At 45.5% G+C, this 15,673-nt stretch overlaps 1 protein-coding gene across 2 annotated transcripts in view; it reads left to right on the top strand.

The window, feature by feature from the left end:
* LOC144784344 (cell death-inducing p53-target protein 1-like) overlaps positions 1-15,673 on the top strand; it is a 204,004-nt gene that overhangs the window by 157,812 nt on the left and 30,519 nt on the right. For both annotated transcript variants that reach the window (XM_078663067.1, XM_078663066.1), the window contains exon 6: positions 3,772-4,036. In XM_078663067.1, the coding sequence (XP_078519193.1) occupies positions 3,772-4,036 (265 nt within the window). The remainder of the gene's footprint in view (positions 1-3,771; positions 4,037-15,673) is intronic.

The following is a 15,673-nucleotide window of genomic DNA, read 5'->3' on the forward strand; positions in this document are numbered from 1 at the left end:
GGATAGGAGGAAGGGCCTAGAACGAGAAGTGGGAGTGCTTGGATATATTTTGGATAGTCTGAAAGCCAGTTAGAACCAGAAAAAAATAATGGCTAGTTGAAGAGAAATCAAAATGACAAAAGAAGAACACTGTAAATACGGGTACAAAGGAGGTTGACACATAGCTGATTTTGGATTGCGTAAGCTAGAACTCAAATAAAGGACAAATGCATAGTACCAGGAAAAATGAGCCAGTTCATTTTCAGTGGGCTGAAAGAGGTGTGGGACACTGAAGTGGGCACAGCTTATAAAGTGTTATCAAGAACATTTTGAAATAGTCATGGTTGCTGTATTTAAGGGTGTGTTGAATGTATGTGGTGTAAAAACACAATGTCCTCCTTCTCCTCTTCTTAGTCATTCTGCTCATGGTCCTGCAGGCTGTGGCCCTCCTAGTCTTGATCTGCCTGGTCTTCCTGACCATGGACCTTTTGGTCCTCCTGGCCATGGTCCTTTTGGTCCTCCTGGCCATGGTCCTTCAGGTTCTGGAAGTCCTTCTAGCACATGCTATCCTGGTTCTTTACCACCTGGCTCTGGTCCTTGTGGGTGCTGTCTTCTTGTTGCATCTTGTCCTCCTCTTACTGGTCCTAATTTACTGTTCTTAGTCCTGTGGTCTAGTTCCTGTTCTTCCTGGTAGGTCAGGACCTGCTAGTGGTTCTAATGGATTAGTTGTTTACCCCCCTGGTGTTCCTCCTGTTCCACCCCCTCCTGCTTCTGTCCCCTATATCTGGTTCTGATCCTTTTGCACCCGGAGCTCTTGCATTCTTGGACCCAGTCCCACTTGTCCTAATGATTCTGGTCCTTGTCCTCCTAGCCCTGACACATTCTCCCTGGTCATTCTCTCTTAGTACCTCCTGGCTCTGCGCTTTCTGGTTATGTTCCCCGTAGTCTATGCCATCCTGGCCATGGTCCCCGTGGTCCAATTACTCCTTATCTGGCTGCTTGCCATTCTTGTGCTCATGGGGCTCTTCGAGGTTCTGGTCGTCCACTTTCTGGTCCTTCTTTCGGTTGGTCCAGTTGAAGATATTGTATATATCATTTGTTCCCAATTAGTGTTATAGAAGACCAGACTTCTTTTCGGATCTTAACCTCACAATTTTCTTCATTACATACATCGCTTCCATTGTATTTCTCCTACTCTGCAAGATCCTCAACTAGCTTTTCAGGAATTGGCAAAGTGAATCAAACCATCCCTTATTGCTCCCTTAAATTTAGATTTCCCTGTAGTTGATCTTTTGCTCTTTGAGTTCTATTGTCAAGCATTTAACCACCACACACCACATCTTTATACCAACTATTTCTACTGCTGGACTCAAGTCCAAGTTTTCAACCTTTACATTGATTTGTAATTTAGCTGGCCTTCTTCTATACGAGTTTTTGCCGCCAAGGACATTCCTCCATATACTGCTCTTCCAGGACGTTCAGATTTTAGCCCTCCTAGTCCTCACTCTTCTGCTTAGCCGTGGAACACCGCAGGAACACCGCAGGAACTCCACATTCACAGCTGACAACCAACAATGCTTCTCTGAATTGTTTTTCTGATGGGTGCCTGCCAATAGTTCTACTCAGACATGCAGTTTACATGGAACATTAGTGATGAGCTGTGTGAGTGGCAAACCTCGAAGTACTAAGAAAAGTCCTCTCGTCAGTCTGATTTTCAAGCAGTGATTTTATGTACACTAGAATGACAAGAGTTGGTAGTCAAGTGGCAGAGGTTGTTACGAAAGAGGTGCTGTGAGCAGGAGGAGGGTACATTTGTAGACCGGGGATCTTGTCATTGGTGAAAGCTGCGCTTGACTAGGAGAGCTTCACATTGCTGACAAGTTATGCAGGTGCAGCGATCCATCACGAGGCATTGCCGTTCACCAGCCCTTTTATTCAGGCACTTTGTATTCTGGTATTGTGTCTTATAAAATGGGAGCTAAGTCATAATCTAGCCAAGTTTAATTGATGAGGAGGCAATCTAGATACATGTCCATGATGAGGTCATTATGTAAAGTCTGTATTTTATATAAATCTTGCTTTGATGAGCATGCCTCTCTGGTATTGTGTTATTGACGTACGTTATATCAGCTGGTTGTTTGGCCAGTTTGGGTGCCATTGTGTATTCAGCCATCTTATGTTTGGGTGTATCCTCTTCTATAATGTTGAAGTATTGATGCCTGATAGTCAGCATGCCTGCTATTTGTTGTATCTCTTGTGTTTTGCTACTTGGAGTTGGCATGCTTCAGCTGGTGTCGAAGGACGCTGATGACAATCAATGAGTAGAGAAAGCCTATCACGGAGTACATATTGATAATATTGCTGGGCTGTAAGGCGAAGGTGGAAGTCAGCAGAAACCCAATAAAGTGATTCAAGCATATTAACAGAGTTCTGAAACCAGCAGGTGGCTAGAAGATTCGTTAGGGTGGGTTTGAATTCTGTGAAGGAGGCTACCATTCGTATATTAGTTGGGGAGAGACGCTCCGTGCTCAGCAAGGGTAAACAACAGCAAATGCACGTGCATGCACGCACACACACTGAGTAAAGAGTAACCAGGCAATATGGTACAATATTGCCATGGGTTTATAAATAGATGTCACACAAAATCAGTGATGACAATATAAGATCATATTACATGTTACCCATAATGTATTTTCATATATATTACATATTATTTGGTGTAGTTACTTTGAAAAATATTTTCTTCAAAGAGAAACTAACACTGGACACAGTATGTACCACCCTGCCACATAAGTATGACCGAATTTTAAGATCTCACAAAAAATACTTTCTAGCTAAAATGTATGAAAAACAATACTTCCATAGATTGGGCCGCATATTTTGCATTTTTGCCGTATAATTGATGTAATCTAGCTCCATAGTTTGGTCCTGTGTGCTCCAAATCCCAGTAGCCAAAACAGCAGTAGAGCTTGACAGAGGAGTTTAGGACTGCCATAAGGATGATGAACAGGTGAATATTTTAGTGTGTTGGATTAGGTTTGGGAAATATTTTCAAAAGAATGGTATCATTACTTCGATTTACAGTTTCAGGTGTGGGTGTTACTGGACAATAATTGCATTGACACTTGTAACACTTTTATATAAGAAAATGACCTTGTATTTGGTAGTGTCCCCAATGATTGTGTGTGTGTGTGTGTGTGTAGTTTTATTTTCTATTATTTAGCTTTTTATATAGTTAGTGTCATTCATTTTACCATATCTATATTCGTTTTTTGCATGTTTGTTTTGCTTCTTTGGTGGAGACCACCATAACCATGTATTCATTAGTTTGAAATATTAACTTGCAAGCTATGCATTCTATGCCTTCAATCTCTTACCTCTTGTACCGATGGGCCTTCCTAAGCTTCTCTCTCAGAAGTCTTTTCCCTCTGTTTCATTTTCTTATTAACTCTTAATCCCTAACACCCTTCCTCCTATGCTGCTTGTTGTTTGAGGAAATTGGAGGATCAGTTCTAAAAATGGCAGTGTATCTGCTTGTTTTGTCAACGTAATTATATGCAAAATGTATTTCACAATGAAATCAATGTACAAAGTAACTGTTTCGTAACTTATTTGGGAACCAGTTCCTGGTCAAAGTTATGACGTGACCAACCACGTCTATTTCAGTGCAAGTTCTCAGGGTTGTCACATGATGCCATCCACACTGGTGCGGAAAGTCTCAACATTCATTTCTTTCACTATGTCTTCTGATACTAGCAGTGGTAACAGTGTTTTTATTTATTTGCTCTTTAGGTTATTACCCGACTGCTGGACCCCACACGCCCATGGGATATTATCCCCCGGCTGCTACACATTTCCCATCTCCTGGTGCACCAACTGCTGCTGTTTTAGTGCCTCCAGGTGCTGCCACTACAGTGACCGTGCTGCAGGGGGAGATCTTCCAGGCCGCCCCGGTGCAGACTGTGTGTCCCCACTGTCAGCAGGCAATCACCACCAAGTTGTCTCACGAGGTTGGTCTCATGAACGTCCTGCTCTGCTTCTTCTGTTGCTTTGTCGGGTAAGTTGCCCCTCACGGTATCTTCTTAATGCTCTGCAACAGTGATGGTGCTTTTCTTTGTATGGGTTGCAAGGGTGAGTGGGGACTACGACGAATAAGAAGGGCTACAACAAGAAAGGACATTAACAATGCTGTTATATATTCATACATTAAAATGAACAAGTAGAAGCTGATCAAGGGAAACAGCACCATTTACAAAATCAACAAAAATATCTACTCTAATTTGTTTCTTTCTCAATGTTAGAAATAGAGGTTCTTCCATGTGACTGGATTCCAGTTCATTTTTTGCCCCCCCATGCCAGTTCAGACAGAGCTCAGCCACATATAAATCATTCTTGGCTCTGCTCACATAGTAGCAATCTGGACAGAACTTCCAGGCTTGGTCCCCTCTAGGCGAAAACACATGCATCTCCAAACCAGTTTAGCCTCATGGGCCTTGGAAGTGAGGTGCAGCTTGAGCCCATTGGAACAGTGTCCACACGATCCACAACTGTGCATACTTTTCTCACTTAGAAAACCAAAATATTGATGGATGGAGTGACAGAACTAATCTGAACCACACTCGTGGTGTGCATTGCTTTCTGCCATGTAAAGAGGAGACAACAGAGAAAGAGGGCCCACTCCACCAGAGGTATGGCTGCTACAGCTGTGCTTTCTGCTGGCATGCCCCTAAGAGGCATTTGCAAAACAGCAGCTTGAACCTTCACCCACATCTTTCCCAAGTATTTCTGACCGACATCCATTAAAATCCAGGATGGCAGTTGGTTGGACGGTGCTTCATAACATTTCACGTAAGCTGAGCCTCATTTCTGTCTTTACATTGATTGTGATGCTGCTTTTGTAGTCCAAACTGAAAAAATAAATTCTGTAAACTAATAAGTTACGTACCTAAAAATACAGTACTCCAGTATTGGTATATTTCATAGAACCATGCAACCTGCCCTCCTCCCCGGTTATGAGGCTATTATTCATTACTCTTGACTAGTTTTAAATATCCGACAGTTGCAGCCTTGTGGCTAAGCTGGAGTCTATGCTCTTCATAGTCAGTGGTTTATTGAGTGTTATTTTAATGTATGTCTACAGTGCTAGGTTATCATTTACTACTGTGGATTTGCAGTCTAACTGAGAAAAGAGTGAAGCATATGAATCTGTGACAGATTCTGATGCTGGAAAAATGTAGTTACAGGTAAGTAATGTTTTCATGTGTGTGGTTACTAGAAAGTTCCTTGTTAAAAGCATGTGATACGAACTGTTTATGATGGTTAATTTGATAGTAAGTTTGATCTATCTAAATAAAAATATATTTGTGTTTTGTATGGAATTGAGTGCTGAGTAACCCTTTTTTTATTGGACTGGGTGATTCTTTGTCCACTGCACAGCCTGAGAGGTTGCTTCTAGATATACATCACTCACCAGGTATACAGTTTTGATATAGTGCTTATCAGGAGTGCTGTGTTTCAGATAGCTTGAGCTGAGTCATTCCAGGATGTATGCCTGTGGGATGAGGGATAAGTGGTGCTGAGTTTTGAATGCTTTTCCAACTGTATGGCTTTGATACTGTATTGTGCGTATGAGGGTGTTGAGGTTCCACTGACAAGTTTTATTTGTGCGAGGCAAACTAAAAGTCCAATGGAAATGTGTAGATGGTACTGCTGGGTAGAAAATGTTGTTGGGTGTCTGCTGATAGCCGAATATGGTACATTGGAGGTCCGTTGGGTGCTTGTAGAAAGGCTATCTACTGTATTCTGCTTGAATGGTTGTGAGATGTATCCTGCAAGGTGTCAAGATTTTGACAATTGAATACTATCCACCAAACTAGTGCTAGGTTGGAGGTACTTATGTGTCCAGGCAGGTCCTTTGATAGTTCGTTTGTCCTGTGGGGGAGCAAGATGCAAGGAAAAAAGTGCAGACAGTGCAGGCTTGCCAGCTCTGTGTGGAGTAGCAAATATAACCAGTATAATACAGTTAAGGATTTAAAAACAGAGCATAGCACATTAACGCGATCATTTAGCCCAATGAACTCATTAAGAAAATGAGATGGAACAAATAGCAATATTTCACATGGTTGTGTGATGGAAAATCGCATGCCACAACAACGCATGCCTTAACCACGCTGTCTAAACCCAGACAGTGTCTTTACCACGCATGCCATTACCACCATGCATTTTCCATGCAATTTCGTGGTAAAGACATGTTTGGTAAATGGGCATGCGTGGTAAAGTACCCACTCCTGCCCATCTGCCCTAAACCCTAAAAACACCCTAAACCTAAAATCCCTACCTCCCCCCTGCCCCAGCCCAACTGTCCCTATACTGTCCTCTCCCCTGAGCCCCTGTCCTGTCCCCTGCCCTGAGCCCTACAACTCAGCCCCCTAAAAACTACTCCGACCCCAGCCTTCTCCCTGAGTCCTAAAACAAGCCCACACCCCTAAAACCTAACCCCACATACCCCCAGCCCAACTGCCCCCTCAGCCTTTAAAATTGCCCCTTTCCTGTCCCCTGCCCTGAGCCCTAAAACTCCTGACCCCTCCAACCTGAAAACTACCCTGACCCCCACCCCAAAACTACCCCCAACCCAAATAATCTACCCCCACCTCCGTCCCCTGCCCTGAGCCCTAAAACGCTGTCGTCCCTGTAAACTACCCTTAAAACTCCCAGCCCTGAAAACTATGCCACAACCCCTACAAACTACCCCCTATCCCCTCAAAGCCAGACTTACCAATCCTCCTCGTCCTGATCTTTCCTCTTCCTGCTCTTGCGCCCTGCAGCAGCAACTAGACCGTGCATATGCCTTAACCATGATTATGCGTGGTTAAGGCATTTTCGTGGTTTAGACATGTGTGGTACCTCCTGCGTGATTCAGCCCCGCGTAGTTCAAGCTGCGTGGTTAAGGCTGTTTCCCATTTCACATGTGCAGGATTTGATCCTGAATTGATGTTGGAAGCAAAACTTAGTAATTATTTAAACAGTACGTGGGAAATTAATAGAGTTTCACATAGGACTGGGCAAATAATGGAGATTGTTGGAGGTATTCATTTAGTCTTGTCCTAAGCTGCAAAGTCTCATCACCCTCTCTTCATTAAGTGACACTGTTCAGTCTCTCCACCTGAAGTGACATTGCGCTTATGTTCATGCCACACAGAACCTAAGACACAGGACGTGCAATGGACTATGATTCCATTTCTTTCCTTAGAGATGGTAGCAGATGAGGTCCTCAAAAACTGTATGTATGCCATACATTTCAAATGTGACATCAGAAAAAAAAGTACCAGTTGCTAACGAGGCCTGACAGATTACCTCAGCCATAACCCTGTTGTGCTGAATACCTATATATTGCTGTGTTCTGAAGTTGGTGAAACTGCATGAGTGGGGGACAGAGGAAGGCAAGAGTAGACCCCAAAATGCCCCAGGGCTTATACAAAAGCTCATTCCTGATAGCTGAAATTGCACAGGTCAACTGACCCTACCGCACCCCGATGATTCACACAGATGATCTCCAACAATATCAAAACATCTAGTAGAATGGGTAAAATACTTAGGGAGAGACTGTGGAAAGGTACAGGGAACAAGATACAGGACCAGTGTCTCCGCAATCTTACCAACTTCATCAATCAAGTTCTTGGGGTTGATGGATATTCTCGACTGGTACAAAGTTTTATCATTGTGGGGGTGGCAGTGGGGCTTAGTGACCACATTATGGCTATCTTAATCTCTCCACTATCACAAAGTGTGGTCACGGTAGCAAGCAAAGCTCATGTGTTAAATTATAGTAGCAAAAAACACAACACAAATTAGAGGTGGCTTATGTCCACTACAGTGGTATTTTAGTGACACAGCGTATCTGATGCAATTATTTTCAAAGCATTTACAGATAACAGATGATAAGAGCCATTGAGCTGCTTGTCGAAACAAATGTGCAATATTTTACAGTGCTCTGGGTGTGGTAGGGAAGGAAGGAGGGAATCGGGGTAGAGTGTTCACTTGTAGGTAGGGGACAAGGAAAGGTAATAGTGACATATATACATCAACATGATTTGTTGTATACGTTTCCGTGAATGATCAAATTTTCCCAATATCGTACATAACTCAAAAGTGCCCAAAGTTAATTCTATATGGTGTCGCTGGAGTTTGTATTTCAGTGTCGTCAACGTTTTGACCCATCAGGTCAGGACAGGTCGTTGTCCTTGAGGTAGGGTCTTCATCAGGACAGCGGGAGCACCTATGAGTAATAAAATGGTTTGTGAAGGTGAGTTTTAAAAGTGTGTGTATGCTACTGATGAAGGAAGTAAAAATACATACTAGTATATCGGACGGGGAAAAGGATCTTGGGCTTGAATAAGGTCCTAAAGTGGGAGAGGGAAAACAAGGAGACACCACATGAGGCTGGGTGATACATCCCAGAGGTAAATGTTGATGTCACAATGACGGGGACTTACCCATTGACTTGCATTAATACCATGGTCATGTTCCCACAGTGCATCCGTGGGGCTCCTGGTTACTTACCTTGTGAGGTCCCTTAGGTCCCAGGCACTTATCCGTCTAGGTATAGTCTTCACTTGAGTCTTGGTTCACATACCACTATTTTAGTACCGCATACCACAGTGTATTATGTGCTACATACCTGTTTCTATTGAAAAGTATTGTGTGCATTGTGTATATCTCCGGCTGTCTTAATAAATTATAATAAATAGATATCTTCTATAAATACACTTTTCACTTCATATATACCCTTAAGATTATGTTCTGGTAAAACAAGCTGCTTTACACTCCTTCTGGACAAAGCCTAAAGGCTGGTCTCCACAGCTACCACTTAGAGAGGTTTCTAAGGTTGTCTTAGACTACTAAAATCGCCATAAGGGTTGTCTGAATTGGTGCAAGGTGCCCACTTACATAAGTGTACACCATATACCAAGCCAGCTTCTCACAGTAGGCAAATAAAAAAGGGAGTTGATGCTGACAACTTTCAGGCGCCAGTTACCTCACATTGCTATCCTTTCACGGTTGTAGGATTTTGCTCTATCCATACTGCGAGGCCATAATAATAGTCAGGTGCATGTGTTGTAAACTAATGCAACACATTGAAGTTAAGTGCCTACCAAAGGAAATGGTACATCAACACCTCCATTTGCTACAGTCCTCACTTTGAAAAGGGTACTGGAGCCTGTCCCCTAGCGCAACTAAACAAAGGGTTCTACTCCTGTTTTTCCTAGTCAAGGAAAAGAAGTCTACAGAAAGGTGACCGTTGTTGGATCTCAGATAGTTAAACAAGTACATGAAGAAGCAGTTTTTTGATTGGGCACATTAGAGAAGGTTTTTCATCTACTTCAGGTGTAGGCTGTTCCACGATCTTCGAGGTGCATATTCACAGATCCGATCCATCCCCCAAGTTCCTGCCCTTCAAGGTACTCACCCTCAATTCAGAGGTGTACCCTTCGAGCTGAGTTTAGTTCTAAGGATCTTTACCAAGTGCATGGACTCAGTTGCACCTTTTTTTATGATGGCTTTTTCACCAGGTGTTTCCCTAGTTGTAGAACTGTTTGATCAAAGAAAAGTCTCTATCAGACAAAATAAATATAGAAGCACACCTATGGCTTTTCCAGACCCGAAACTGAGCCTTTCTCCAAATGCAGACTAATCTTTCCTTATTCCCTCCACTCATATTCAAATTCTAGAAGTGGTACTGGACTCAACAATGGGAAAAGTCACATGAGAGACTCCTCAGACCCCTGAACCAAGCAGGATGATCTGACACCATACATGGCACGGTAAGGATAGACCTTGCACAACAGTCAGCAGCGGCACTAACCCGCAGTTTGTCCCCAGGATCACGAGCCACGACACCTGGCATACAACGCACTTGGTAGTCACTGTGGATTGATCCAAGCATCGTGTGTGTGGTGGTTTCTGACCAAATGCGCACGGTCACACTCACCATGTAAAAGCATACCTTGTTTCCCTATTTGTCTCCTAGTCACATAGCTTCCATGCCAGCTCTCTTTAACAAGCGGCTTCTATTAGAGTGTAGAAGTCCTGCAAGAATCAGCATGATGCCTGCGCCGTCTGCCTTCAGGATTTGCATTCCATTAAGTGGTGCAAAATATGACTGAAGATGCTCTAGAGGTGACGGGATAGAGAAGGAGTACCTCTAATAGTGAACCAGAGAGAAGTTGAATGTTTTGCCTTCTCAGTCCACCAGCCCCTGCAGTGCATGGAATCTTCACTCTCTCAAGCTTGTACTAATAGTCTCCTCTACACTTACGGGAGTGGGGGCAGCTACCTCCAGAGTAGAAGCATTTTCATATATCCCTAGATGCATAATTGGCTTCTGAAAACGAATCTCGACAGAAATTACTACAGTACTTCTATAGTGTGGAAAACAGGACATTACATCAACCACAGGCAGCCCAAAGCTACATTAGCATTGTCAACTGGCACACCGACGCATTGATCCAGAGGGACAACTGAACAAGAAGTATTACTTTAAAAAAAAAGGACAACACTCAGGGCTCACTAGGTAAGGCTCAGGTAATCTGGTAGTGGATTGTTGAAAGAAATGCCAACATGAGAGTTGTCCACCTCCTTGGAGTGCAGAACTGGCATGCAGACATTCTAAATGGGAATTTTTCAGGCCATAAATGGGTTGGCAGTAAAGATATGCTCAGTTCACCTTTTCGACTGTAACCTTAATTGGACCTTTTCACTAGTACACAAAACTCAATGCCAAATCTGTGCATTGAACTTCTAAGGACCATGTTCTCAACCCCCTTTTAAAAAATTAGTGATGGCCTTTTCTGTACACTTTTACTCTGACCCTTCTCAATCGAGAAATAATTATCAGTAAAGCAAACCAGATTGTACTGATTGTCCCAGAGTGATATTTCTAATTGTGGTTTACGTGTTTTTTCCCTGTGAGAACACTCACACCAGATTTTGCACTGTAGTTTACTGACCATGAACTTGGCTAGCTCATTCCCAAGTTCCTTCATTACGGGCTCTTGTCTTTCAGCCAGACTGCATGGACATTCTGACCATCCACAAAGTCACATAATGGCTTTATCAATGCAGTCTTTGTTGGAAAACCATAAAAGTTACATTGATAGAAATGGGGACCAAACATCCTGAGAATAAAAAGTTAATGCCTCTCTGATGTGCAAAACACATAATGATTCGTTCATTTGATACTGGTGAGTCAAGCAGACTTATGACCCTATACACCACTGGGTGTGAGTGTTTGATTGGTTCAGATGCTCCGTCCATCACCACCCCTTTTGTACCGCTTTTGACCGCCATAAGTGTGGCAGGGTATGCTCAGACGTGAGTCCCTTGCTCACTTTGCCACTGGATTCAAGCAAGCATGTCTGAACTGGGGTGGCAGAGTGGGCTAAAGAACGGTGATGGATTAAACCCAGATCTTTTGACTGGGTGTGAGTGTTTGATTGGTTCAGATGCTCCGTCCATCACCATCCCCTTTTGTACCCCTAAACACCATAAGGCCCTTAAAGTAAAATACAAACAAATGTCCTGCCAATATCCTTAATGTGCCAAATATCCATACCGTGCAGTGGAGACTCCTTAGTCAGCATTACATCGATTTCCTGCTACTTACTGATATTTAAAAAAAAGAACAAACACTGTAATACAGATTGTAACAGCCTAAAAATTGTTAATAAACCACTGCGTCCTTGCACTTATGTAACACATGTGATTTTAAAATAGGTTTAAAAAAACAAAATGGAGTCTATAAAATGTACAAAAAAACGTGTAATGCAACAAAGATTGAACAGACAACCCATCACAAGGGAAAGCCAACAAACTATCAGCCTAGCCTCTGTCAACGTCTGAAAAGCACAGAAGGGGCCATACTGTACCTGCCCTGAAACCGAAGAGTAGCAATCCCTCCCACTGCAAAAGCTCCATGGTTAGGTAAAATGTGAGCTCCACAGATGCTGAAGATGCAAGATAATCTCTAGAGGAGCCTTTGCTAAATACCATTTCCAACCTTTGGGTAAGATTATATTCTAAAAAATTAGACTTCACCAAAGTCTTATCGGACTTACTTAAAGTGACTGTTGCAGAGAATATGTTTGGCACACTGAGTTCAGAAAAAGACTTATGTACATATTGCAGCCGGGGAATGGAGAGACCCCTACCCAAATTAAGACGGTCTCAATGTACCTCCCTGTTCAAACTTGCCTCTTCATTTGCCACACACTAACCCAAAGCAGAAGTGGAGCCAACTTCGCTTTGTCAGATTTGCAGTGGGTAAGTTTAGCTCAGAGTGTAAAATAAAATGAGAGCTTGTGAGCAGAAATTTTAAAACACGTCTGCAGATATTATTTTTTTCTTCCTGCAAAGAGGAGGTATTGTGGTACTCCCAAACCCCTGCACCATACAGGGCCCCTAAAATGTACTGCATATTATATCTATCTGAAAGAGACAGTTAGTTGTAAAATCCTTACCTTTGAATTACCCCCAGGCATCAGACTGGATCCGAAGAATTTTTTCTTAGCAGTACCCCTGCACGTCAGTAGGTGGCATCAGTTGACTCTGTGTCCGGTGTCGTGGTCGGCAGGATGACGTTGTGGTTCCTACTTAGACACTGCCCCTGTGCGCTGACGTCAGTTCCTTCTTTTTCCGTGCCAGCCTAGACCACATCCGAAGAGAGCTAACCCTTAGTAATTTTTGGCTAGCCTTTTTCAATGTTTTGTCAACTTCTTTTTTGAGTCTTCAACTTCTTTGGTGTGAGGAGAGCGACCACGACCAGAAGTCGTGCTCCCACTGCTGGGCCATGAATCCAAAGTCTTGGCGCAAGTGGTCCGGATAGTTATTGGAGGCCCGGCGTTGCGGCTCCGTGTCATTCCCGATCTCGTTCGAGAGGAAGGTTTAGAGACCACTTGCGGAACCACCACACCTCGTTGCACTCCAAGTCTTTGAGGTCTTCGGGTAAGTCCAAGAAGAAGAAGCTGAAGAAGCTCCGGCGCTCCCCACCTTCTCCCTGTTGGTGGGCTGATGCGAGTCGGGACACAGAGCGTTGTTGTTCTAAGGCTCCGTCTCCAGTGCCTACTTCAGGGACGACTCCGCACCTTCCTCAGTTTCCCGGAGCTGGAGCGTCCCCCGCCCAACTTTGCAAGTTCTACGAGACCCTCCCCTCGTATTTGGGCAGCCCGACTCCGCTGGTGTGCCTTCGGGCACCGCGGGGCTGGTCGGGGGTCCTTGGCCTTCAATGCTGGCCCCCGTTGATCCAGGCCTGGATCTGGATCGACACCGGTCAATCTTACTCCACCTTCCCCAGCGCCGATCCTGACGATGATGCCCCCGTCCTCACCCCCGAGATGGACCCGGAGCCAGACCGACATTGGTCGATGTCAGATTCGACCCCAGAGGGTACTTTTGCCTCCCTGTTTATCCCTTGTGTTCCCTATTGCCCAGAAGGTGGTGATGAGGACTGGTAGGGGTCACTGGACTCTTTAGCAGACCAGCTAGAAGAACTGGACTGTAGAGAGGACCTGGGGAACACCAGTGGTCTGGACACTTCTCCAGACCTTGGAATGCTTTAGCCCCCTACCGTGGCTACGGAGGAGGGAGCGTCCTACACTGTGATGGTGCGAAGGGCGAACAAGGTCTTGGGCCTTGAGCTCCCTTCAGTGGCAGTCGGGATTAACCTCCTGACAGGTGCTTCAGCCTGTGGCAACCTACTCTGAACCCCTTCTGCCCTTCAATGAAGCCTTCACTGACGTCTTCCTGGGCAAAGGGGCTCCTGTGGAAAGGACATTTGCCCGCCACCATCACCCGGTCCCGGGCGACCCAGTTTTCCACACCCAACACCCATACCCTGAGAGCTTGGTGTTCCAAGCCTCTTCTACAAAGGGCGCATTCCCTACTGCTCCCCTAGATAAGGAATTCAAGAAACTGGATCACCTTGGGAAGCGCATGTTCTCTTCCTCCAGCTTGGAACTGTGGTCCGTGAATACTGCGTGCCTCTTGGGCCGATACTCCCACACCATCTGGGATATGGTGGCGCAGGTGCTGCCTCAGTGTCTGCAGGAGGCCTGGGTTATTCGCTCCCACGCAATAGCGGACGGGAGAGACGCTGCAAAATTCACAATCCAATGTGGACTGGATACCACCAACACACTAAGCAGAATGATTGCCATGTCGGTAGCCCTTAGGCGCTACACCTGGTTAAGGACATCTGGCTTCTCGGGGGATGTCCAGTCAACTTTGATGGACATGCCCTTTGATGGCCGTCGTCTTTTTAGTGACAAAGCAGACTCTGCACTGGAGCGCTTTAGGATACTCAGGTACAGATCTTTGGGCCTCGCTGCGCCTTCCCAACCACGGAAGGGGCGCCCAGCCACGTCCGGCCCAGCCTAGCCCCCGGTTCATGCAAGCTGCCCAGCCTCTGCATGGCTGCAGACGTGGGACCCAGCAATCCCGCGGGTCTGGGAGCCAGCAGTCGGGCCATTCCACCTTCCCCTCCTGCCGCAGCCTCCAAGCCCTCCAAGTCCAACATTTCAGGCCCATCAACTGCCAGTGAGCGGCAGGATTCGCCATCACCTACCACACTGGCAGTCCATCACATCGGACAGGTGGGTTTTGCAAATAGTCCGAAGGGGCTACTCTCTCCCCTTCAAGACTACCCCTCCCTCCATGCCACCGTCTTTCGATCGCATGTTGGAGAATCATTTGGCGCATCTCTGCCAGGAAGTCTCCGCTCTCTTGGCCAAGGGAGCAATCGAGAGGGTCCCTGGGCCACAAGTCGGTCGTGGTTGCTATTCCCGCTACTTTCTGGTACCCAAGAAGGACAACGGTCTGCATCATATTCTAGACCTCAGGGCCCTCAACCACTTCCTCCGGAAGGAGAAGTTCAAAATGCTCACGTTGGCTCAGATCCTGTCTGCCCTCAACTTTGGAGATTGGACGGTGTCGTTGAATTTGCAGGACGCATATTTCCATATTCCCGTCTTGCCAGCCCAGAGACACTATCTACGGTTCACGGTAGGCCACAAGCATTTTCTGTTAACCTTGCTCTCCTTTGGCCTTACCAGTGCCTCTCGGGTGTTCACAAAGGTGATGGCGGTGGTCGCAGCTCATCTGCGCAGATCAGGGGTTCCAGTCTTCCCCAATCTCAATGATTGGCTGTTGAAGGAGTGCTCAGCCCAGGCTGTCGTCTCCCACCTCCAGACTACACAGACCTATTGCACTCGCTGGGGTTCACTACCAACGTGTTGAAGTCACACCTGACTCCCACCTGGATTCTCCCCTCCATCAAAGCTTCTCTTTGCCCAGAGCAGTTTTGGTCCTATACTCCAGAGCAGCGAGTCTGGGATATTCGGGCTATGATACCAATGCTTCAGCCTCTATACCAGATTTCTTTGAGAATGACCCCAAGGCTGCTGGGCCTCATGGCCTCCTGCATTCTGCTGTTGGATCATGTCAGCATCAGGGGAATCTTTCAGACTGCGTGCAGATCTTGATGGAACTGCACAACAACTGCAGTGGTGGTTAACAAACCCAGCTTGGGTCAAAGGCAGATCCCTCTCCCTTCCCCAACCAGACCTAACAGTGGTGACTGATGCGTCACTCCTGGGATGGGGCGGCCACCTGGGAGAGGTGGAAACCAGAGGCGTCTGGTCTC

Source organism: Lissotriton helveticus, chromosome 10 (assembly GCF_964261635.1).
Source record: "Lissotriton helveticus chromosome 10, aLisHel1.1, whole genome shotgun sequence".
Lineage (NCBI taxonomy): Eukaryota > Metazoa > Chordata > Amphibia > Caudata > Salamandridae > Lissotriton > Lissotriton helveticus.